Source organism: Spodoptera frugiperda, chromosome 31 (assembly GCF_023101765.2).
Source record: "Spodoptera frugiperda isolate SF20-4 chromosome 31, AGI-APGP_CSIRO_Sfru_2.0, whole genome shotgun sequence".
Taxonomy (NCBI): domain Eukaryota; kingdom Metazoa; phylum Arthropoda; class Insecta; order Lepidoptera; family Noctuidae; genus Spodoptera; species Spodoptera frugiperda.
In genome coordinates this window covers 13,186,756-13,210,721 of record NC_064242.1, presented here as the reverse complement: position 1 = coordinate 13,210,721, position 23,966 = coordinate 13,186,756, and the positions used below count along the sequence as shown (strand labels likewise).

The window sequence follows — 23,966 nt, the reverse complement described above, 5'->3', positions numbered from 1 at the left end:
TATAAAATTAAGTCACAAGCGAGAATCCACGAAGCTGCGGGCATCAGCAAGTAATAAAATAAAACTAGACATTGGTAACACTAAAATAAGTTTAATTTACAATAAGTTACAGTAACAGTCTGTGGTGCATTACTTTGGTATGTATTTAAGCAGCTTGATCTCGTGCGTGAGCCAGATGGCCAGCGACAGCAGCACTAGGGAGCCGGACTGGTGGGACGCGGCCAGCGGGGTCGGCACGTAGTACAGCAGGGTCATTATACCCAGCGACACCTGGAAACACAGACAGATTAGTTAAAAAGTAGTCATTACTGTCAGTCGACAATAGTCACCTGTGGTTAAACAAAACAACGAGTTATTTATCCAGCATCCACGACTCATCCGTGTATCTTCCATCTCTATGAGTCATCCGACTAACATCCATAACACATTTACACATCCATTGATCATTTATTAAACATCCAGTCTGGATAACAATTAACAAATATCATATTACACACCTGCAACCACGCCATAGCTCCGACTCCGTTAACCACCCTCCTTGCCATGGGAGACAGTGCCTTCCCTCTGGACATGTACCATAACCCAGTGACCAGTGCCAGGGTAGTGGTGCCAAGGATCCGATGGTCAAACTGCACCGTCGTGGGGTTCTCAGTAAAGTTGCGCAATGTTGGTGAGAAAGCCAGGATATCTTCAGGTATCCAGTTGTCTCCCATCTTCGGGAATGAACTGTAGACTAGGCCAGCGTCTAAACCGGCTACGAAGGCGCCTGGGTGAAGAAATGGTAATATTGAGATTTATGCTCTTCGGAAGTATAAACTAAATTCATTATAATAAACCAATCCGTGCAGCCAGGGAATGGAACAATCTGCCGGCTTCTATTTTTCCTAAGAATTACAACCCGGGTATTTTCAAAGTCAGAGTAAATAGATACTTTCTAATTCTGTGTGCTCCATCCTCGGCCACATCTTCGCTTCGCCGTCGTGACAGTAAGCGGGTAACCAAACGCAGACTTATCAACGTTAAAAAAAATTCTAAATGTTTTACTCGTAATAATAACATACCTGAAACAGCAGTCAAGAACGCCATAGCCTTAACAGAATGCGCAAGCGCAGTGATGCTGGTCAGTTCCTTTAGAGTCCTGAATGTGGAGGCAGTGGGGAAGGGGCGGAGCACCCTTAGGGCTCCAGCTAGGAGTCCCGAGTATAGAATGAAAGCCAAACTCAAATGCGCTGCGAGACGGTACTGAGACACCCGGGGTACATCTGACGGTCCTTGGAAACGGTCTTCCAGACCTGATTTGACCATGTACCAGCCCATTAGACCCTGCAAAAATAGTCGGTAGATTTAGTGGATAAATATATTTTACTTTACTTTCTTTAGAAAAATACTATAGTTAGGCCATTACAAACGTACAACTCTCTCATACTCATAAGACATTTTTATCTGATCTCTCGCTTACACTTAATCGAGTTGTGCTGCATTGTCATATTTCTTTGACGTGACAGTTCACACGTTTGTAATGGCCCAACTATAGTGTGGACTCAAAGAACTGAAACAACAACTTTTTGATCACCAGCACTGCAACGAATGGTTACTCAACCATGCAGACAAAATGTTGTGATTATTCTTATAGGCGTAAGGTTGCAGCACATTAATAAAGTAAGTCACACAGATTTTTACCTGAGCCGCGACGAGTGCGCAGTAAGCTCCGACCCTAACCTTCATGCCCTTGTCTAAATAGCCTTTAGCCCAGAAGAAGGCAGCCGGCAGGAACACCGCCGCGCCAATAGCGCGTCCCCACGTACGGTGAGCGAACTCCATGTACCAGATCCATTTGAATTCTGATAGGGTGATGTTTTGGTTCTTACTGGGGAAGAAGAATATAAGGATAAACTATTTGTTGAAATAATCAGTATCGTGGTGTTAAGAAATATCGCATTTATATCTAATATTGAAAGTCGAAAAAAACGTGCAACTGTCTTCACCTTTTGAGGAATAGATTGCGTCCCACAGCCTTTAAGTGATCATTGCTTACCATTCTTCACTTCTCACACGGAGAACGTTTGAGCGTTTATCACTAGTTTACCACCCTTGATATAATCAGAAGCCCAGTTTTAATTATAAGCCCAGGTTTCCTTAACCGTTAGAGAGTGGGTGGTGTTTAAATAATCTTAGAAAGTAGGAAGGTACATATAACCCGGAAAAAGTCACGTTGGGACTTTGCCGTTGCTAGGTTTCGATCCTGCACCCTCATGCATGAGAAGTTGTAATAAATCTCCGGGTCACCACGACATCAGTAACTAGATTGCGTAGGTACTGTTGTATATTACTGATGAATGTCGAAAGCTTATCATTTACTTAATCTATCCTTACACTCTATCCAATAATAATTGTCAAGGTCTACATACTAGATAAACTCAGGATACTGCTTATATTTCTCAAACTCCTCCTGCCACTCCTCTTCAGATCGCGGCATCTTCTCGCCAAGGAGTTTCCATGTCACCATCGACAACCCTGACTCCGTTAGTCTGGTCACACCACCTGCATAGCATAAGATTAAAATTATAAAGCAAAACTATCATTACAAACATACAATATGATGTGAATATATAAATCTAATGCACTATGTTCTACTTGTGGTAGAAATATAATCTATATTTGTCAACTAGAACTTAAAGAGCAATATGTAGACTTCCTATCTATGAAATGAATAGTGGACTAAGAGGAAACTAGTTTCTACAACTATTGTCTATAATAATTTTGTAGGTTATAATTAAATGTGTCCTATGTTATGCAGAAACTGGGCGTATGCTTGATCTCAATAATAAACCAAAACAATAATATAATTGCTTTCGATAAAATTGTTTTGAACAGACCATCAAAACAATCACGCCAATAAAACAATGAAAGTCAAATATAAATGTAGTATCAACATTCTTGTGAATGTTTTATAAATAAAAATGGAAATAAAACAAAACATAACATTGACACCATCTTTATTCGATGCAAAACATATAGGTTTAAAGCTAACAGATTAAAAAGACTAAGAAAGTCCGCTTAACGTTTTTCTAAATATTTTGAGTCATTATTAGAGCCTACCACATACAAATATTTTAATCTCTAAACTACAGGTACATAGGTAACATGTTAGTGCAAATTTTAAACTAATTCATAAATATTATGCTTATTTACCCATTAATACTAAATAGATTGATAAATATGTTATCAGACTTATGTACCACTTAGGTATGCTTATACAAATCCACAATTTAAAAGATTGCAATTAAGCATAAATATAAATAGTATTTTGATTACAATAAAGGACTGTAATACGATAAAATAAATGCATTTTTTATAAATAACAGTACAATCAATATTATGTACAATTCAAATAAATATTCGACTCTTAAATGCCATAAAACACACACAAAGCAAAATACCCTAAACCCATGATGTAAAACAAAATTGTGCCACCCAATCTAAATGCTACTTAAAGTCTAACTCCATTAAACCTACATTCCAACGTTCCCTACTTCTTAGGACCGGTAGTTTTGAGTGCTACTTCAATAACATAGTATATGCTGTACAATAGTATAAGATACCCGGCTACCATACCTAGCACGACTGCCGTGAACACCATCCCCGAACATCCTAGCAGCCAGTATCCCACTACTTTTGTGGATTTCTGTTTCGGTGCGCTCTGGCAGAAGCGGACTGCAATGCTTTGGGGCTTGAAGAGATCTGTGAGCTGGAACATACAATTAATAATAAGTAGCTGTACATCTATATCCCTTTTATAATATGGATGCATATTTAAGAAGAATGAAAAATAATGGAAGTTAAAGAAAAATGAAACACAGGACTCAGTTTATGCATGTGTCATTTATCATGTTTGGCAATTGTAGTGTGTCTGAGACACCTGGCCCTTATAAATAGAGTAAATTAGTTATAAGAGTGACTTTGTTAAAGGTATCTAGTCATACAAGCAACATGTCTCTTTCATTAATCCCTAAGTTTCCACATAGCACAATCATTAGGTCAGTGGAATATCAAATATTGTGTTCACATACTGCAATAAAATGCAGACAGATTGCCACTGCATGTCTGATACAAAATTAGATAACAGTGTCAATGTAATTTTGCAACAAAACTGTTTATCTACTAAGAAGGTACCGGATTTCATAATCAGACATTAGGTACAAATTAATTTAATCAACATTGTATTTAGTTATTTAGACCAAAGTCTAGATATTTCAAAAGTCTGTGTTTCGTGATAATATGTTGCTAATGAGATTAAAATTATAAATGCATGAGATATGCATTGATAACATAATTATTCATTTTATATGCAGACCATGCCATTTATTTACAAGTGAAGAAGATTGTGTCTCTTCTAGACTGATTAAAGTAATTTGAATTAATGGATATGTTTAATTCAAACAGCTTGTGTCTAATAATACCTTAATAAAATTTAAAAAACCTAATATAAAAAAAGAAGTGGCAAAATGTTGTCTTAACTATTTCAGAAATGTATTGAATTAGATTGCCGCTATTATATCATTGTAACTCTTTACAACACACTTCTGTTCAAAATAATACATTATCAACAAATTGTTATCAAGAAAAAGCAAAATTTTTTGAGAAAGGCCACAAGGTCACTGGTATCTAGTTTACCTTGACATATGTGGCTTTTAATATCAATTTTCAAAACTTATGTATTAGATAAATTTTAACTAACATTTTGAGATGATAACTTAATATTAAGTCTAGAATAATTTGGAAAACCTACTATCGAAAAGTTGTTAAAATTTAAAAAATAAGATTCTTACTAATATGTAAATGCAAAAGTTTGTAAGTATATTTGTTTGTTTGTTACTCTTTCACGTTAAAACGGCTGAAGGGATCGGGATGAAATTTAGATGGATTAGATTAATAGATGATAGGCTACTATTTATTCAATGGAAACGCGAGTGAGGAGCTAGTTTAAAATAGAACAGCAATAGATAAGTTCCATAATCAGTAAAAAGCGAATGTTTCAATTAATATGGGATGTTATGATCGTAACATCCTCCATCACAACACATAGCTATAGATCTATACTTAATATTATAAAGCTGAAGAGTTTGTTTGTTTGATTGTTTGTTTGTTTGAACGCGCTAATCTCCAGAACTACTGGTCCGATTTTAATAATTCTTTTTGTGTTGAATAGTGCTTTTATCGAGGAAGGCTATAGGCTATAAAACATCACGCTATGACCAATAGGAGCCAAGCAGAGCGGGTGAAACCGCGCGGAAGTAGCTAGTGTAACATAATTGCATGTCTACTCTATGTGGATAATGTCCATTGTTTGAAGTGGCTGAGAGATAAATATGGTTTACTAACAAGTGCAACATTACACATGTCTAGTGCAAACATGTGATAACAGTATGTAATAAACAAATATGTTTGTTTAGCAATAAACCTGATATAGAAAGTGGTGATGTTATAACAATTATTATAAAGCTTTAAATTTTAAAAATAATCAGTAGAAAATACTAGAAAGTTACTAAGATTTTTAATCAAGTGGATGCCAAGATATTAAAATTGAGGTCAAGTTTAACTTAATTCAAAATATGCCTGAAATTTGACAAAATTATGTTTTTATGTAGTTGGATTTTTCACTAAGTGGTTACTGTTTCCAATTTCTCATTAAGTTCAGGCTAGTGTAACTGATGTATAATTTGACTTATAATTTCTGACAACTATTGCGAGACATAGGCTAAAATTATTGGATTAACTAAAAACAACAGTTAACTGCGTATAATATAAAGAGAAAAACTCTATATAACAGTACTAGCTCAAAAATGTACAGTAGACTGTAGTGATATAGCCGGTCTGTGTATGTTGCTCAACATGAAGAGTCCATCTATGACTCGAAACTGAGTTTGAGGTATTTCCATATATTTACGTGAGTAAGGACCATTATTTTTCATTAAGTTTATTATATTAATTTAAAAACAAGTTCAATAAATAATAAATTAAACTCATAGGCTGTGAATCAGAGGCTAATATTAATTTGAAAGCATACTAACCCTCAATCCCTTGAACCTGCTGGCTTTATTGTTCTGTGTGATGAGCTGTCGGCTGACAATGCTTGTTGTATTGAAGCCATTCCTTGCACCAGACACCAGCAGCTTACTCTGCGCCACCCGCAGCGACTGTGTGCATCGGCACAGGTGTGATAGACTTAACATTGCTGGAAACAATTATTAAACCATTGAACTAATTGGAATGGAATAATAGGACAGTCTCATTTAACTGGTCTAATAAGAATTTATAGATTAAATGAATTAATAAATTATGTGTGATGATATCAAACTGATTTCTATACTGTTACTTTCAAGATACATAATTTTAATTCGACTACAAAATAAGTAGGTACCTACTTGGTATTTGATTGAGGAAATAAATGCAATATTAATCAATAAGTATGCTCAGAGGCAGAAGCTATTTTTACAGTGCTAAATTTAATAAAATACAGAGGTAGGAATTGCTATTAATACTGGTACGACCAGCAATTCCTGCTAAAGTATAGCAGCAAAGAGTTTACATAATATTAAGCAATATTATAGAAAAGAAACATGTGTTATACCACTGAAGGAATTAACACAAAATCTAAATGACATAGTTACCTAGATACTAAAACTAATCGCATTAAGGTATTCGGCTGTCTTATTAGATAAGTAGATACAAAATTATCTTTAAAAATAATAACTCACTTGTAAGTAAATATTTCAAGAAATGTTATTGAATTGGAATCGATTAAACTTTGTCAGTACTACACTTTAGCTTAAAGTAATGTTATACATAGAGTAAAATACTGTTCTATTGATAATAAATAAATGCGTTCAGACTATCCAGTCGCCTGTTTAATAAAGCAACACAACCACAACGCGGATACCGCGACCGGACCGTAGTGCTGCAAATGTAATCTATTTTTGTTTGACACATGACTTTGACAGGTAAACCGATCTGTCAATTCATAGGAAATAGTAAGAAAGTGCGGTCGGGCAATGCAATGAGCCTATGGTCTAAAAACCGTAAATTATTCTTAAAAACGAAGTTTCTTAGATAAATCTTTTCAGACGCAATTTTCTTTAACACAAGATTTATTAAGTACGTCTAATTATTTCCAAAAGTGTTAAGCTAGCTAACTTGGCAATAAGTATTTAGCTTATTAAACAGACATCAATTCCCTAATAAATATTTTTAGTATCCAACCTACAATAAATACAATGTTTGAAAACTTATTTTAACGTCCGTGTCTGTGATAGACAGTTTCATTCGTATTAATTCGTAACCACTGAAGTAAAGAGATCGGTACCAACTGTATGGAAAATGAGTGGATAAGTAATTAAATCAAAGTAGGTTTTATTCACATAGTTATCTTATTTGGTAGGTTCTGTACTGTTTACAACTTTCCTTAACAACAAAGTTTACATTATTTTCGTACACAATATAACTATAGACAATCGTTTGATTTTAATTTAATCTTCCATTTCTTTATAATCTTTTGCTAAAGCTTTAATGTTCATTAGAGCGTTTTTGAATTCACCTTCTTCTAAACCTTCACCAACATAATGATGGACAAATGCACGTTTAGCGTACATCAATGAGAACTTTTTACACAGACGCTCCCAGGCTACTCTTATTGATGAACTGTTTGACACCATCACGACAGCTCTCATCAAAGCAGCTAAATCACCGCCAGGGACTGTCATTGGAGGTTGATAGTTAATACCAATCTGTTGGTAACAGATAAATATTTGAATAGTTATTCTAAGTGTTACTAATTAATTATGTAGGTACTTGAGTCTAGTAACCAAAATACCTTAAATCCAGTGGGAGACCATGAAACAAATTTGATTGCACGCATAGATTTAATTTGATTGATTGATGAATTGATATCATTTGGATTCACGTCCCCACGAAACAATAAGCAGCAAGACATGTAGCTTCCGTGTCTAGGATCACATTTAACCATCTGATTGCTGGGTTCAAAACATTGCATCATCAATTGCTGTGTAGTGTTTGATTCATGCATGGCTTTCGTAGCTGGTACGAATGGTGCGAAGGTTACCAATGGAAAATGTATTCTTGGGTATGGGACAAGATTGGTTCTGAATTCAACAAGTTCGACATTTAGTGAACCTTCAAATCTCATTGAAGCAGTCATACACGACACAACCTGAAAATTATTATTTATTCATGTGAAGAATAAAGAATGTAATTTATGGACCTTTCTCCTTAATAAACTTACATTATAATATATTTATTAAGTGACTACCTGAGCTATCAGTCGATTCAAATTAGTATATGTTGGTCGTGGAGTATCTAAAAGACGTGCCAAGATATCGTATAACGCTTCATTATCAAAAATAAAGCAAACGTCTTCTGTATTCATAGTTGAATGACTGGTCAAGACAGCATTATATGGCTCAACAATTATTGGAGAAATTTTTGGCGATGGATAGATGGCAAATTCTACTTTAGATAATTTTCCATAGTCCCTGCTCAGACTATCCAGTAGTAAAGCAGTGAATCCAGAGCCGGTACCGCCTCCAAACGAACGGAATATAACGAAACCTTGTAAGGCATTACAGTCTTCTGCGGCGATCCTTACACGATTCAAAGCTAAATCAATCATTTCTCGGCCAACGCCAAAATAACCACGAGCAAAATTGCTAGCAGCATCTTCTTTACCAGTTAGCAAAGAATTAGGGTGAAATAGCTCCCTGTATGCTCCAGTTCTTATTTCATCTGTAAGAAAAGTACTGTTTGACTTTCTTCTTTAGAATCGAAAATATTACTTGACTTCACCACGTATCGGACAGAGAATTTCTTCTACTACAACTGTTTACCTACTTACCAATCGGAGTTGGTTCCAAATCAATCATAACAACTCTGGGTACGACTTTTCCAGCGCCTGTATGGCTAAAGAATGCTTGATAGTTTTCATCATCATTAGCAAACGCTAAAATGCCATCTGTCCTTATACCGTGTTCAAGGCAATAAAGTTCCCAGCATGCATTGGCTATTTGTACCCCTGCCTGTCCAATGTGGATATGAATAATTTCTTTCTACAAGAAAAAATGGTTTCTAAAACACTGTGTTATAACTAGATACATATTTAATAATGCTACAAAACAAATGATGCTAAACTTACTTTACCCATGATTTAAAATGATACTGATAATTTAGTTTTAAAAAACATAATAAAATATTTAAAAACCCTACATGTTTATTGCGTTTATTACAAAAATTTACTTACTCAAAACAATACGTCAAATTGGTATGACATTGATTTGGTAATCTATTTGGTCACAATCATAATGTATTTCTATAAAATAAATCCTTTTTTGAGGACATTAAGCTGAGGACAATATATGTTTAATTTCCGATTTTCTAAAAACCGTAATTTGTCACCTACGTAAGTAACGCACTATTGAAACTTATCAAGGTTATTCGTGTAAATAACATATTCTGATTGGTTATGTTTTGTATAGTATACAATTTTAACCAATGAGATGTTGTTATTTGATTACGTTACGTGCGCTTACTGGCAATGTTTATAATGTATGCCGGCAATTTTTTTTATAACAAATCATGAATTAATTTTCTTGATAAAAGTTGTTTTTGTATTTTGATATTATGTAACAAAGTTAGCGATAAGGGAACTCGTGATTTATTTTAAATATAAGCATTTTAAGTGTGATTTTCTCTAAAAATAAATCAATTTTCTCCCATGTCACTCGGCAGAGGTATCCAGGTAACAGCAAACTCAACTCTGTTATCAAAAATGAGTCTCGCAGGCAAAGTAGTGCTTTTAACCGGCGCAAGCTCTGGAATTGGTGCTGCTACAGCGGTATTTCTATCAAAGTTGGGTGCTCAACTATCACTGACTGGTAGAAACGTCGAGAACTTGAAAAAAGTGTGTCAGGAATGTGAGGAGCCCTCGGCAATCTTTTCTATTCCTGCTGATTTGACGAAAGAAAGTGATATTGAAAAGATCGTAAAGAACACGATCGATCATTATGGAAAGATCGATGTTTTAGTAAACAACGCGGGCATTATTGAAACTGGCACGATTGAAAATACGTCTTTAGGTCAGTACGACCGTTTGATGAACACGAATGTTCGTTCTATCTATTATTTAACGATGCTAGCAGTTCCACATTTGGTCAAAACGAAAGGTAACATCGTGAACATATCCAGTGTTAATGGTATTCGTTCCTTCCCTGGAGTCCTTGCTTACAATGTGTCTAAAGCTGCTGTAGACCAGTTCACAAGATGTGTAGCCTTGGAATTGGCACCAAAAGGTGTTAGGGTGAACTGTATCAACCCTGGAGTCATTCTGACTGAGTTACAAAAGAGGGGAGGTATGACAGAAGAGCAGTATGCAGCCTTCTTGCTGCGGACTAAGGAGACCCATGCTCTGGGTCGCCCGGGTCAGCCTGATGAAGTAGCTGCTACTATTGCTTTCTTGGCAAGTGACCTGGCCAGCAACATTACTGGAGTCAGTGTCCCTGTGGATGGAGGCAGACATGCTATGTGCCCCCGATAAACTCGCTCAAATACTATACTATACTACCGATGTGCCAATACTTTTAAGGTTTTAAATGCATTTACAAAACATTTATTCATTTTTCTTCTCTTTTTTATGATTGATTTGATCAAGTTTTATATTATTTTGTTAAATTGTTTATTAAAGATATACTGATTATTATTATTTTTTTGTTATTTTATACCCTTTTTGTTTTTAATAAATTTTCATTTATTTTATTTGTGGTATCTTTTGTTCTGTTGTTATTCAAATACTTTCGAAAGTATTTTTATGCCAACAAAATGCAAGCAAACCTCCACAAGAAAAAAATGATTATTGATTCCTTCACAAGAAAAAAAATGATTATTGAGTCGGTTACTTCTGGCTTACTTCGATCTGTTTACTATTTTTGAGATCTGTCTGTATCTCGATAGTAGATATGCCTCTCGCCATTTTCATATTACTCTAAACAAAAATATTCCTAATAAGAATTTGAAAAACAATATATTTCTTCACTAAATCTCTAGTAAATGTCCATGAGTTTTTTGACTGAAGACTTCGTTTTATTTGTTGTCTGTTCTGAACTTCTGAACAGCTCGGTAGATGGCGCTACTAGGTACTTAGTGAAACAATTTTATAATAATGTTCATAAGGTCAATAGGGTAGGTCATTTTGATAACCATAGTTATTTTTTTGGTCTGATAAAATAGGTAAACATCACCACATTTATATAGCCCCATACTAAACATCGATTTGTGATTACTTAAATTGTTTCTTGCGAGAATCTAACCTGTGACTCGTTACAACACGAGGTTCCCTCGTATTTCGTATATCTCAATAATAATTGTGTAATATAATATGCTAACTAGCACCTACGGACCAGCTAAGTAGCAAAAATAGTACGAGAATCGAACCTGCAACGCGTAACTTTACTATAGAACACTGGGGGTGTAGTAAAACAAGAAAATCAGTTCACACTTTCCATTTTATTGTTGAATAAATTAAATCTAGTACCAATAGAACTAACTTAGACTAATTATCACAATTATTACTATTAAACCAACTTATAGGTAGGTACGCCCACAAACAAAATGATCAAACACAGTCTTGTAAAGAAATTGTTATGTGCGGAATTACGAATTACGTGCCTCGACGAACAAAAATAGAGCAAAAACGCTGATTCGGTACAGTTGCTTTCTTTCTCTTTAAGATGGTAAAAATGTTGTCATGATTTTACACAAATCCGTCACTGGTAAACTTAAAAACGGGGTGAGAAACAGTTTGTCACCCTGTTTTGTTGCAAAGAAATGAATAAATACAAGTAGAATTTTCCAATATCTAGGTAGGTAGATATTCATCCCTCTTGTCTATTCACCTCTCGATTCCCATTCACCCTGTTTTACCAAACAGCGTTTCGCGCGATTGTGGTTGCGGATAATTCTAAAACGAATTGTATTTTATTTGAGCAGTTTTAAGGTGGTATTTACTTATGTGAATATGTTATGGAAGTTCACGGTAGAAGCAGTTGGTTGAGTGGAACTGCTGCGAACAGCTTCTTCGCTTCGTCGACGCACGCTTTGATGATCTGTTGGAAGGCGGCCGGGCCGATGTCCCGCATCACTGGCTCCCAATTTATATTTATTACTTGGTGGATTGTGTCACCTGCAAAATTATCATCGTTAGGAACCAGGTACAGAATATATTTCGAGTAGAGGGCCAATGGCATATTTTGAAAGTTTTGTTTTCATTGTACAGACACTTTTTGACAGAAAAAGTGGGAGGTCTACAAATCTGGCAATGCGTGAACCTGAACTGAATGATGATGACTGATGACGTAAGATTAATGTTGGGGTAAGTAATGTATCTAGATGTAGATATGTAGTATGGCAGTATGATTATGTATAAAGTTAGGGCTTAGTATATGAGTTTGTTTTACCTTTAACGAGGCGCGTTTGGCACTCTGATTGGTTGGTTTATTCGAGCCGGCCAATCAAGCGCAGATATCTCGTTTTGTTTTCGTTAAACGTAAAACTAACTCGTACTATAGAGTATAGTAGTATGTAAGTATTTAAATGGTTTATGTATTGGTTTAGTAATGCATTGGTTAGAAATACAGAGTTTGTTACTTCTGATTTGCACTGAGTAACTATAGGTACATGGAGAGGCTTAGCCTGGTTTCTAGTAGTGTTAAGGAACTAGGAAGCAATTTAGTGAATGTTTTAGTACAAAATGTTGAATAATCTGTAGTGTCCAACCATTCAGGGCAGTAATTCTCGAGCGGGGATTGCGGCGAAGAACTTCTGCACTTGATCGACGCATTTTTTGATAATCTGATTGAGGGCGGGCGGTGCAATCTCACTCATTATAATTTCCCAGTTTTCGTTTGTAAATCTTTCTGTTGTTTGTGCTGTAATTAAATTGTTGGTAAGGTATGATTAGTGTGTTGTTGTGATTGTGTTTATCTAACTACTGTTGTTTTATCAGTGAGATTACTTTTGATTTTGTCTTGTCTACTGTTTGTGATAACTAATTAGGTCTTTTTAATTAAATTTAGATTTGTGAAACATGTAAAGTGGATTAAAAGTAGGTATTCTATACCCTTAGTATGAGTTTGCTTTACATTTAAAGTAACCGAAATCAGAGCGGATAATCGGAGCTCTGATTGGCCTGCTAGAATGAACCAACCAATCAGAGTGCCGAACGCATACCATGCGTTTCAATTACTTTAAACTTAGGTAAAGCAAACTCATTCTAAGGGTACTGTTGTAAATATTGATTCATTTTAACGGTTTCTAGTTGAAGAGTAGAGTGTGTGAGATCATCATCGTATCTGATTATGTAGCGGTAGTTTGTCACCTAATTATGTTAAATAACTTCAAGGTGAAGGTCAAAAGATCGCCTAATTAAATAAGAAACTGGTCTTACCAAGCTCTTTGTTACCCCCGAACAGGTTGGTGAACTTGAACTGAGCTCTGTCCATCTTGTAGTGGTCCTTGTACGAGGGCACTATCCAATGTCCATCCTTTTCTTCGAAGTCATACTTCACGACGATGTTGAGGTTCGCTGTTAGAAAAAAAATGATTTTATTAATATAAATATTTTTTCTGTCTTGCTTGAATAGAATCGTTATATAGTCATCCTTCTCGGTGATTTTTTTAATACACCTTTTAATATTTTATACTACGTACAGATTATCATTTACTAATCAGACTAAACCTTTATATCTTTGTCACATCTCTGGATGTGATCCAGCAACACGTTGCGCAACAGAGGATCGACTAGGGAGTCTAGAACTATTTAGCTAATCTTTTTTTAAAGGGGAATATCATCCAATGGCTTCCATCCGCCTTGGGCGAGACGAGACAGAGTATCACTCTTACTGACTAAAAACCACCACGTTCCTACTTCTGCTTTTCGAGCCGGAGCCCCAGTAAACCCACTAAGTAGTTCGCAGCTTCGGATATAGTTAGTCTAGACTAGAATTATAAGTACCAAGCATATTACGTTGAAATTACTACGATTTGATCTGACATTGAGTTGACCTTTCTAATTAAAGTGTTGCCTCAAGCCCTACCATAATGTTTCGTGTGCAGCTACCGACTACGGTAGCCCTCAATTATTTCTTGCGCTTCCTTTACCAACCGGCTGCCTTGTGCAAGTATGTATATTTAGTGTCGGTCTTACAAACCCGTTGCACGTAAATACTTAGGTACATGTTAGTCAAATGACTCTGTATTCCAGTTTACTACTGCAATGGAATTTGTACAGGTTTTTAATGAAAGGGAATGGGAGCTTATTTGTGTGGGCTCGTTACTTCTTTAGTGTTTGTTGTTTATGTAGGTACTTTTGTGTCAGGAAGAACCTTCAAAACTGTTATTTTGGGCAGAATTCGATTGTTGATATTTGTTTTGTTTGTTGACCATTGATGTGATATATGGTAATACATGTTTACCAGACTATAGGTACACTTGTTAAAGTACTCACACTCACTTGACACGTTTAAATATTTTCTAGTACATAAGTGCAATATACTTACTAATTTTGATCTTGGACTGTCCGTTACCCCTGATGGGTAGGATGAGCACTTGCCCGTTCATATCGTAGTGAGCCTTCAATGTTACGTTGGCGGTGAAGTCCAGGGTAGCCTTTCCCTTTTCTGGGTTGATCCTGAAGACAATTGAAATGTACTTTACTAGATGATAAGTTAACTAAAAATCGCGGTTTATTTACGTAAATGAATGGAGAAAAGCTCTACTAGTTTTGAGTCACAGAGAGACTCTTCATCATAAGCAGCGTGCGCAGAAGCGGAGACTTCTCCATTAATTTTCGAGTAAACCGTGATTTTTAGTCAGTTTAGTATGTCTCACGATAGTTATTATAAAAATATGATAAGTTATGTCTTTTGTGTCTGCATTCAAATGTCCCGATCAGACTAATCTTGTATTGAACACAGGATTCTAAATCCATCTATTGTAGAAGGGCCCTACCAATTCTGACTAACTAGTTACCAGTACCTAGATATACCTTCAAGCAACAACGTACATGAATGAAATAATTTCGTTACTATTTGTAAGTAAAAATTAAGATACACAATTACAAAACTGTTGTCAAACAAGTTTATAAATACGTACTTGTAAGTGTTGACTCTGAATCCTTTCAAACCGGTGACGACGGTATCAGTGAACGTGATCTTCAAGGCTGGGTTGTTCACCACCACGGTGCCCAACTCCACAGGGTCCAGGGGAGCGATGCCCAGCTCTGGGATGCCCTCTGTGAACTTCGCTCCAGCCGCCGATATGACTTTCTCCACGCATTCGTTTAGATTAGGATCAGATCTTGAGCATGGTGTGATGAAGGACGCTGGAAAGAAGAATTGAGTTGTTTAGTTGGTGTGGTTCGGTCTATTGAGTAGGGCATTGAACTTAGTTTAGACTTTAGAATTTAAACGCTAAGTATGTGTTTAAAATATGAGATCAGCTTGAGAGATGGGTAGTGCTTCGATAATTGAAACTTCGAGATTTGAAGTCACTCAGTAAAACGTCTTTAGAGGCATTCTATTTTAAACCACATCTGCTCTAGTTTACCTAAATGACAAGAGGTTGAATATTTTCCTTGTCCAAAAGAATTTCGCAACAACATCATTATTAAATATGGATTAATTTTGCCAAAAACGAGGTTAAGGTAATTTTATTAATATGTTTGTAAAAATAAACAAGAAATTATGGAGTTTTCGTGTGGAGGACATTGGTGTAATAATGTTTACTATCTCAACTAACCCGTTTCATTTTTAAATACATACTTAACTTTTGAGCGTACCTAAATTATAATAAGTATTCTGAGACATGAACAAGTAATATAACTACGTAAACAGGTCAATAGAGGCTTCTCTAATGAGCAGAAAATGCGTTAAGCGAGGTAAACCTGTCGCATGCGCGTAAGCACGTTGACCCATTACGCCTATTACGAGATATTTGATCCAGATGATACTATCTGCAACCTTCAACTAAACAAATGCTAACTAAACCAAGATTTTTAAGTAACTTATAAAAGATAATATAAGATTTGTAAGACAGGAATGATACCACGGCCTCACAGAAAACTGACGTGAAACAACGCTTGTAATGTGTTTCGTTGTTAGTGGGGTTACCGAAATCTTTGAATTTGGCATTGATGTTGAGTAAACTTCTTGCCAATGTTTGAAGAATAATTGACCGAGAATGGACCGAGACTAACATTTGATGGTATTCAACTATTAAGTAAAGGTCTATAAGGCCCTTATTTTGGGTCCATGTCAGGGTCTCAGTTCCTATGTGGACACGTGGAGTGGAGGAATGGCAGGTCAATGTCGATTTGAAACAGTTAATGTAATATGAGAATGTAACCGACCGGTTGGACTCACGTGCTTGCGTTTACTACGAAGTCAGTTGACGGTTTAATTGAACCAGTGGTTAAATTATTATGTGGTTACCTTACTTGTTGGTAAACTGGCATGTGACAAGTTGTTCGTGATATTCAAGTGGATGTTGGTTCAAATGTTACCGAAACTTGACGAAGTATGTATTGAAGCAAGACAATTTCGTTTTTATAGGTATTAGTTTCTCACTCGTTTGTGGTTTACAATAGGCACAATGTAGAAATGCCTTCTTTTTATACGCTAAGAATTAGATCTTAAGTCACAAATGAGTCTCGGGTCGGTTCGAAAATTTCTAATAGTAGCACGAATTCTGAAGTTGTGCCCAGTATATTACGGCAATAGGCCCACCCCCTTACATGGGACTTATGACACAAATGGTGAAAAGTGGGTGTACATTGTACAGTGGCATTACGTGCTGTAATGTGCATTTCGGAGATAAAAGGCATGACGACGAGTTACATATGAATCTTTCTTACTGTACAGAAATAAAAACTATAGATACATTTATGAATTTTCAATTATATTACCAAAACTCCTAAGTTATTAAAATCAAATGAATTTTATGGTAGAAATATTATTGATGGAATTTTAATAAATAGATATTTGTAGTTAGATATTATTATGAGTGTTGTAAAGGACATCAAGTTTAATTTAACGAATACATTTTGGTATTACGAAATACAGAATATATCGAAGCGATCATAATTATGTTATTTTAAAGTGAACAAGGACTTATACTGAGGGAATGGGTTAATGACAAGAATTTTCCATGACACACAATTATGCAGGAAAGTTCCAGTAAAATTTAAGGTGTATATTGTTTTTTTTTTTCAATTTTGTTCTGTTTTATTTTTTTATAATCTAATGCGTTGGTCTAAGTAAGCAATAATAAATCGAACTCACATTTATTCGTATTTTAAGACCGGTATAAGTTTATTATATGCAGTAAATATTTTATTAGACAGTACCCACACTAATAAATGTTTAACAAATAATAAATATTTGGCAAATTCTAGAACTAGTTAGATTAGTTAAAGCATTGTTCATAATCTAGACTAATAAATGAAATTGAAGTGTCTGTGTGTAATATTGAAATAACCGCTTGTTACTAAATATAATACATTTAGAACGGATACACTAATAAAATAATGTACAAAAATTTATTATATGTACACACCTATTAAAAATACAAACTTAATAACAATAGTACCGTTTACATACATTGAAAAGGAATATGAATACTTGAGCATAAACAAATAATTCTGGACTTAATTATAAACAACGCCTTCCTCTCTTCTAATTTTCTAATTTACTATTTGCTGTGCCCATCAGGGTCCACGATTGCTACCATGTTATTTATATTACCATCTTATCAACATTGTGAATTAAGAATTAAGAATTATGATATTTTATGCTAAGTAAGTAAATAATCTTCTTCATACATCTTATTTTAAAAACAAGTTTAGTAACGTTCAAATAGCTCTATGTTATGAAGTAATCAATAAACAATTTATTTCTGCAACTTATTAGAATGTGAAGGTAAAAATTGTTAGCAGCATATACGGTACTCGTATCGTACTGTTAGACTGAAAATGACAGTTTTTTACTGTTTTTTCCCGTAAATATTTTTTTAGTCCCACGTGGTAGTTGCAACTGCAATGTTTATTACAATGCTTAGGAAAATATTTCCCACACTAGTTAATAATGTAATGAATAATACAGATTCACTAAGTATAAGGAAAATCTTTGTTATTGTTTTCACATTAGAATATTGATTATTATCATAATAATCAGCAATAAGACGTCCACTGCTGGACAAAGACTTCTCAATGATTAGAGCTTTCGTTTATTTTAAGAAAATTTGAAATGAATAAATAAATCTAAATTAAATGTCTTTTTTTTTTTTTATATTGAATGGGCCGACGTTTGGCCGCTATCTCGCCTGATGGTAAGTGATGATGCGGCCTACGGTGGAGCACGTCTGCCCATAAGCAACCTATTCACTCGGGCTTTGAAGACACCCAGGTTAAATACCCATCAGGAAACACAGACTCCGGCAAGGAGTTCCACTCCCTAGCAGTTCGCACAAAGAAGCTTGAAGCGAAGCGTTTCGTGCGAGTGGGTGGGATATCCACCATGAAACGGTGACGCCTCGCCGATTGTCTTGTGGTTCGATGATGGAAAGGACTATGGGAATCAAGTTGTGCAGTTCCCCTGCACACTCTCCGAAATGTATCCGGTAAAAAACGGAAAGGCTTGCGACCTTGCGCCTGTGTTCAAGGCTTTGAAGCCGGGCCTCCACAAGCGCATCATCATTGATGAGCTTCTTGGCACGCCTTTCAATGCGCTCGAGCGCATCCAACTGGTGTCTAGCCGAGCCGTCCCAAAGGTGAGAACAGTACTCCATACATGACCGAACCTGCGCCTGGTACAGGCTCAGTAGTTGTTTCGGTGTGAAGTACCGTCTCACCTTCGAGAGGATACCCAACTTCCTACCAGCCAGATGCGCCTTCGACTCTATATAAGAACCGAAGTTTAGCGTTGGCGATAGAGTTACGCCCAGAAGCTCAAGATGATCCAATATTGGAACGGATACATTTCGGAAAGTAGGAGTCAGCGGAAATTGACTCCGTTTGGCAGAGAAGAGACACGCCTGGGTTTTGGTAGCGTTGAACTTGACCAAGTTGGCGTCACCCCAATCGGAGACCGCCTTCAAGGACGAGTTCAACTTTCAACAACTGTGCTGTCATCTGCATACCCAAAGATACCGGGCTTAAGCAGGTCGTTGATGTGCAGCAAAAAGAGCGTTGCTGAAAGTACTGACTCCTGAGGGACTCCGGCGTTGATGCCAAATTGGTCAGACGAGCAGCCATCGATGACTACTCGAATTGACCGATCCGTCAGGAAGTCTGCAATCCATCTGCACAGATCAGCGGGAAGTCCATACGCAGGAAGCTTGCCGATAAGACTGTCGTGCCATACCCTGTCAAAGGCCTTAGATATATCGAGCGAGACAGCTAATGCTTCCCCGTGCTTCTCGATGGCCTCGCTCCAAATGTGAGTGGCATACGCAAGAAGGTCCCCAGTAGATCGGTTGCGGCGAAACCCATACTGCCGATCGCTGAGGAGGTCGTTACCTTCAAGGTATGCCATGAGCCTGTTGTTAAGCACACGTTCCATACTCTTGCAGAGTATGGACGTGACCGAATAGGTCGGAAATTATTGGGGTCGGCACGACTACCTTTTTGGGCACAGGCTGCACGTTGGCCAGCTTCCATGCAACCGGCACTTGACCCGTCTCTAAGGAAAGGCGGAACAGACGTGTCAGGATTGGAGACAACTCAGGCGCACAGGTTTTTAAAACCACGGCTGGGATTCCGTCGGGTCCACTGGCCTTATTCACGTCGAGATTACGCAACGTCTTATATACCTCCTTCTGTCGGATGCGAATTTTCGACATTTTTGTCTCGCAAACGTTATGTAGAGAAGGAGGCATAGCGCCACCAGTATCAAGACGTGAAGACTCCGCAAATAGGGAAGCAAACAAGTTCGCTTTCTCTACTGCGGTGTGAGCCAGCGTCCCGTCAGGCCCCAGGAGAGGCGGAAGTGAGGGGCGGCAGAAGTTCGATTCAACCGCCCTGGCCAGGGACCAGAACGCTTTACTCCCCGCTGGGTAGGAAGCCAGTTTGTTTCCTATTCGGCCAATGTGGTTGAACCGAGCCATCCGCAGTGCCTTTTTGCATGACTTGGCAGCCCGGTTGAAGGCTCTCTTCTTCTGAGGAGTGTCGCCAGCCTTACGGCGCCTGGCATCCGCCCATGCCAAGTATGCCGCATGCTTTCGCGCCTCAGCACGTCCGCAGTCGGCATCAAACCATGGACGAGTGCCACCGGAAGATGCTGCGTCCGAGAATGGGATGTAGTATTCCATGCCCTGACGCAGCACCCCCGCTACGGCATCCGCACAAGCTGACGGGTCACTGGATGAGAAGCAAACAGGCCGCCAAGGATAGGATGCAAAGAAAGATCGCATCCCATCCCAATCTGCTGACTTGTACCGCCACATCCGCCGAGATCCCCTGGGACTAGGATCCTGCGGCGAGTGTGTGGATACAGATTTCACCAGACAGTGGTCAGAACTACCCAGGGGTGATGAAACTGACACTGAGTAGCTGTCTGGATCTGTTGTCAGCAGAAGGTCTAAGCAGTTGGCAGTTTGTGTATCGACATCAGGCACCCTTGTGGCCTCATGGACCAGCTGGGTCAGGCCAAGCGTCAGCGCAAGCTTACGCATCTCCCTCCCAGCATGGTCAGTGCACTGGTATGGGAACAGCCACTCCTGGTGATGGGCGTTAAAGTCCCCAGTAACACCAACTGGGCCGAAGGGTACCTCTGCCGAGCTGCATCCGCCGCCTCCACTAGGTATTGCGCTAATCTGGTCGTCTCCAAATCTCCGCTGTGCGACCGATAGACACAGGCATAGAGAATTTTCTCCATACCTGTGCTCATCAGTATCCACAATGTAGAGTAATTGGGGTCTTCAAAGTCTCGGAGACGCCGGTAACAGACGCCGTCCTGGACGTACAGGCAAACGCCTGCACGGGCAACAAAATTGTGCTCCAGGGTAAAACCTGGGTAGTTGAGATAAGAAACGTCGGACGGACATCTGATCTGGGTCTCCGAGAGAAACAAGAGTCTACTATTTGGTTTAGATTTTTACTTTAATTTACACTGTAATTTACAGTGCTATATATTTATTGGAGAGGGTTTAGTACAGTGATCTGATTGGCCGGTCCCAAATGAATCAAGCACTATCGAGCGTCAAACGCGCCTCGTCTCGGTCTCGATAAAAGCAAACCCTCAGACCGACGGAACAATTAGAAGAATTTTAATTAAGAAAATTAAAGTATAGATCATGTCATGTTCATTACCCACTTAACTATAACTCGACTTGGCCACATAAAACATGCACCTAATGTAATCAACTGTAATTATGAAGAATTCTATTGTTTTAACAGAATCATTAAACTTGTCACATACATACATCAAAATGAACTACAATGAAAGTTGCTCACGAGGCGGCAACGTTAAATTCACCTATGGTTTTTGACGAATACATGCATTCGTCAAATGACGCTTCGTAGACAGTAGACCTAAGATTTACATAAAGCTATCTAAGAGAAATTATCGATGGTTTGTATCTTAGGTACTCAAAGTTAATTTAAAATAGTCTGATAGTTTATCCGTCAGACAAATAAGTTCCTTTTATGTAATGAAAAAAATTTTCAACGGTTCAGACGGTTCAACTGATGTTAAGCGATCAGTGCTGCCTATGGACACCCGTAACACCAGAGGAGTCACGGGTGCTTTGCCGGCGCTTTAAAAATGTCCTTTGTCGCATGGACGTATAGAATACTAACATATCCAGTTGCTAAGGAATCTTCAATAAAGAACTAGATGAAGAAATGTTACAAATAAACACAAAATGTCTTCAACTTCCGAGCCCGAGCCCGGGCGGTAACATTATGCAATGTTTTGCTTTTGCAACGAACACGCCGTAGATCTCAATGTCAGTAGAAAGTACAACTATTATATCTATAGCTATAATAATACGAGTATCTGTCAATTATCTATTCGTAATCTATATCTTCTTATTAACTCTAGATTTCATATTTAACCCCTTAGGGTTAAATATGAAATTTAGCTTGATGTTAAGGTAGATATTAGTGATCCTCCTGGTCTAGTTAAGTGGGATGGGATGTCCCCATGAAGCTAATATAAAGAGATGTCATTACTGAATTTCCATTTAACATAATGCGTGACACTTTACGGAGAATGCAGGACGTTACCAACCACGTCTTTCTCTATTTTCCACCTAGCGGTCCCATATTACAAAAACATTGACCATACATATTATCCATGTTTTAATTTGGCTCTTTGGAGCGTTTATAACCCCACTAAGGATTTGTTGTCTTCTATCATTATTAAAAAAAGTAAACTTGTTTAAATTATTTTATTCAATTCGTACTGACAGCTTTTTTTATGTATCGAATCTAATATCGTTTTATATTTTTAAAATCGTCTTAAAATAGTCTAAAATGTTACTTAATTTGAAGTAGTTATTATTAATTAGGACAAACACAAACACTACAAAATTAAGAAACATCTAACACTAAGATTAGTGTCCAAAAAACAAAAATCTAGGTTAGTAAGACGTCTGCAAATTCGATTTACTTTTGCTCTTTCGTAATCAGTTATTATTTTACTTCCAAGCTGTATCGCATCTAGTTCTCGACTCAAGCGCAGCTAAATATAAATAAGTCGAATACTTAACACATTGTTCACGTATTTTTTGAATAAATTGATGACACGTATTACTTTCTGATCATTTTAATAGAAGATAGTGAGAAGTGTATGAAAAGCTCTACTATGATATTTTTGAAGTAAGTTTTGGAAAGGAAATTTATGAAAAAAATATTTTAAGAGTAATTTAAACTGAAAGGCTTTAATTTTAATGAAGCTATTTAATATTTTTCACAGAGTAAGGAATAAATGAAAACTCACGCAACGAGCCGGCGTACGCGCAGGCGATGTAACTCAAAACAAAACACACCAACACTTTCATCTTTCTATAAATAATTAAATAATATATTATTTTAAAATATATAAATAAGTGTTATCGGTAACAGGTCTGGTTTCTGACTGTGCGTCCGTTAGGTCACTATAGCCTTTTTATACGTTGCGCAAGCGACGGTACTACGTGCCACTACGATCACTGATACACCAATTAATTAACCATTTTTCTGTGACCTGTTGCAACTGTAGGCTTTTCCTGTCTTTAATCAGTCGTGGTAACGGAAAGAGGGGCGGGGAAGCTCAACTTATGTTGGTCTGTTTGTAGTAAAATTGTAGTGGTTGAATAATAAATACTTTTCAAACGTTTTTCTTTTGGATGGAGATTGTGCTTTAGTTCCCTTTTTTTAAGTTATATTTTGCTGCTCTGTTTGCTGACTGCCTCGTTGGTCGAGTGATCGCAAGTGCGACTGCCGGACGAGGGGGATACGATTCCCGGGTCGGTCGATTTTTCGAAAAAATTTCAGTGGCCTACCCCTTCGGGGATAAAAGGCGTGACGTTGTGATTTTATCAAAACTGATGATCTAATGATAGCAACTGGTGTGATAAATGGTATTCCACTCATGATCACATAGCGTCACGCCTGGTTTCCCCGTGATGTTATGGTGGGCATCTTCGAATAAGTAAGCGGTTACTAAGGCCACAAATCCAGATTGCAAATTATACATACATAACCTCACGCCTGTCTCCCATGGGGGTAGGCAGAGACAATGGAATGCCAATTGCTACAAATTTTACATATTTACTTTTACATACTTTAAATGTATTTTTTTATGTTTAAATATTTAAAAATGTATGGAACAAGTATAATACTAAATTAAAAAAAAACCTTAAATCAA

The 23,966-nt window shown here is 37.1% G+C and overlaps 4 protein-coding genes across 6 annotated transcripts; 1 reads left to right on the top strand and 3 right to left on the bottom strand.

The window, feature by feature from the left end:
- Positions 1–71: 71 nt before the first annotated feature.
- On the bottom strand, positions 72–6,985 carry LOC118276341 (cytochrome c oxidase assembly protein COX15 homolog). 2 transcript variants are annotated; one of them, XM_035594614.2, is made up of 8 exons: positions 6,672–6,985; positions 6,072–6,235; positions 3,616–3,748; positions 2,409–2,541; positions 1,681–1,867; positions 1,062–1,323; positions 498–766; positions 72–270 (listed from the first exon to the last, which is right to left on the bottom strand). In XM_035594614.2, the coding sequence occupies exons 2-8, from the start codon at positions 6,231–6,233 to the stop codon at positions 130–132; spliced, it is 1,287 nt and encodes a 428-aa protein (XP_035450507.1). In that variant the 5' UTR covers positions 6,234–6,235; positions 6,672–6,985; the 3' UTR covers positions 72–129. The 2 variants fall into 2 exon arrangements, with proteins under 2 accessions (XP_035450507.1, XP_035450506.1); XM_035594613.2 differs by having other exon boundaries at positions 6,759–6,984.
- A 408-nt stretch (positions 6,986–7,393) lies between these two features.
- LOC118276114 (tubulin alpha chain) lies at positions 7,394–9,363 on the bottom strand. 2 transcript variants are annotated; one of them, XM_035594285.2, is made up of 5 exons: positions 9,206–9,363; positions 8,909–9,119; positions 8,327–8,799; positions 7,871–8,227; positions 7,394–7,784 (listed from the first exon to the last, which is right to left on the bottom strand). In XM_035594285.2, exons 1-5 carry the CDS (start codon positions 9,212–9,214, stop codon positions 7,527–7,529), a joined length of 1,308 nt encoding a protein of 435 aa, XP_035450178.1. In that variant the 5' UTR covers positions 9,215–9,363; the 3' UTR covers positions 7,394–7,526. The 2 variants fall into 2 exon arrangements, with proteins under 2 accessions (XP_035450178.1, XP_035450180.1); XM_035594287.2 differs by having other exon boundaries at positions 9,211–9,313.
- Positions 9,364–9,522: 159 nt separating this feature from the next.
- Positions 9,523–10,765, top strand: LOC118276115 (3-oxoacyl-[acyl-carrier-protein] reductase FabG). The gene has a single exon (XM_035594288.2). It carries the CDS (start codon positions 9,785–9,787, stop codon positions 10,601–10,603), a length of 819 nt encoding a protein of 272 aa, XP_035450181.2. The 5' UTR covers positions 9,523–9,784; the 3' UTR covers positions 10,604–10,765.
- A 784-nt stretch (positions 10,766–11,549) lies between these two features.
- LOC118276116 (circadian clock-controlled protein daywake) lies at positions 11,550–23,223 on the bottom strand. The gene is made up of 6 exons (XM_035594289.2): positions 23,058–23,223; positions 15,214–15,442; positions 14,619–14,749; positions 13,508–13,645; positions 12,838–12,989; positions 11,550–12,244 (listed from the first exon to the last, which is right to left on the bottom strand). The coding sequence occupies exons 1-5, from the start codon at positions 23,116–23,118 to the stop codon at positions 12,841–12,843; spliced, it is 708 nt and encodes a 235-aa protein (XP_035450182.2). The 5' UTR covers positions 23,119–23,223; the 3' UTR covers positions 11,550–12,244; positions 12,838–12,840.
- Between the last annotated feature and the right edge of the window lie 743 nt (positions 23,224–23,966).

What these genes read in the sequence shown, in the direction of transcription:
- LOC118276341 (XM_035594614.2), bottom strand. Translation starts at nt 6,233, where the DNA reads ATGTTAAGTCTATCACACCTGTGCCGATGCACACAGTCGCTGCGGGTG. An exon ending in GCAGGTTCAAGGGATTGAGG is followed by an intron (nt 3,749 to 6,071) that starts GTTAGTATGCTT and finishes TGTATGTTCCAG; the next exon opens with CTCACAGATCTCTTCAAGCC. An exon ending in GTTCTTGACTGCTGTTTCAG is followed by an intron (nt 767 to 1,061) that starts GTATGTTATTAT and finishes TTCTTCACCCAG; the next exon opens with GCGCCTTCGTAGCCGGTTTA.
- LOC118276114 (XM_035594285.2), bottom strand. An exon ending in TTTGGAACCAACTCCGATTG is followed by an intron (nt 8,800 to 8,908) that starts GTAAGTAGGTAA and finishes CTTTTCTTACAG; the next exon opens with ATGAAATAAGAACTGGAGCA. An exon ending in GGTCTCCCACTGGATTTAAG is followed by an intron (nt 7,785 to 7,870) that starts GTATTTTGGTTA and finishes TGTTACCAACAG; the next exon opens with ATTGGTATTAACTATCAACC.
- LOC118276115 (XM_035594288.2), top strand. Translation starts at nt 9,785, where the DNA reads ATGTCACTCGGCAGAGGTATCCAGGTAACAGCAAACTCAACTCTGTTA.
- LOC118276116 (XM_035594289.2), bottom strand. Translation starts at nt 23,118, where the DNA reads ATGAAAGTGTTGGTGTGTTTTGTTTTGAGTTACATCGCCTGCGCGTAC. An exon ending in CGCGTACGCCGGCTCGTTGC is followed by an intron (nt 15,443 to 23,057) that starts GTGAGTTTTCAT and finishes TCTTCTTTCCAG; the next exon opens with CGTCCTTCATCACACCATGC. An exon ending in TTCAGAGTCAACACTTACAA is followed by an intron (nt 14,750 to 15,213) that starts GTACGTATTTAT and finishes AATTGTCTTCAG; the next exon opens with GATCAACCCAGAAAAGGGAA.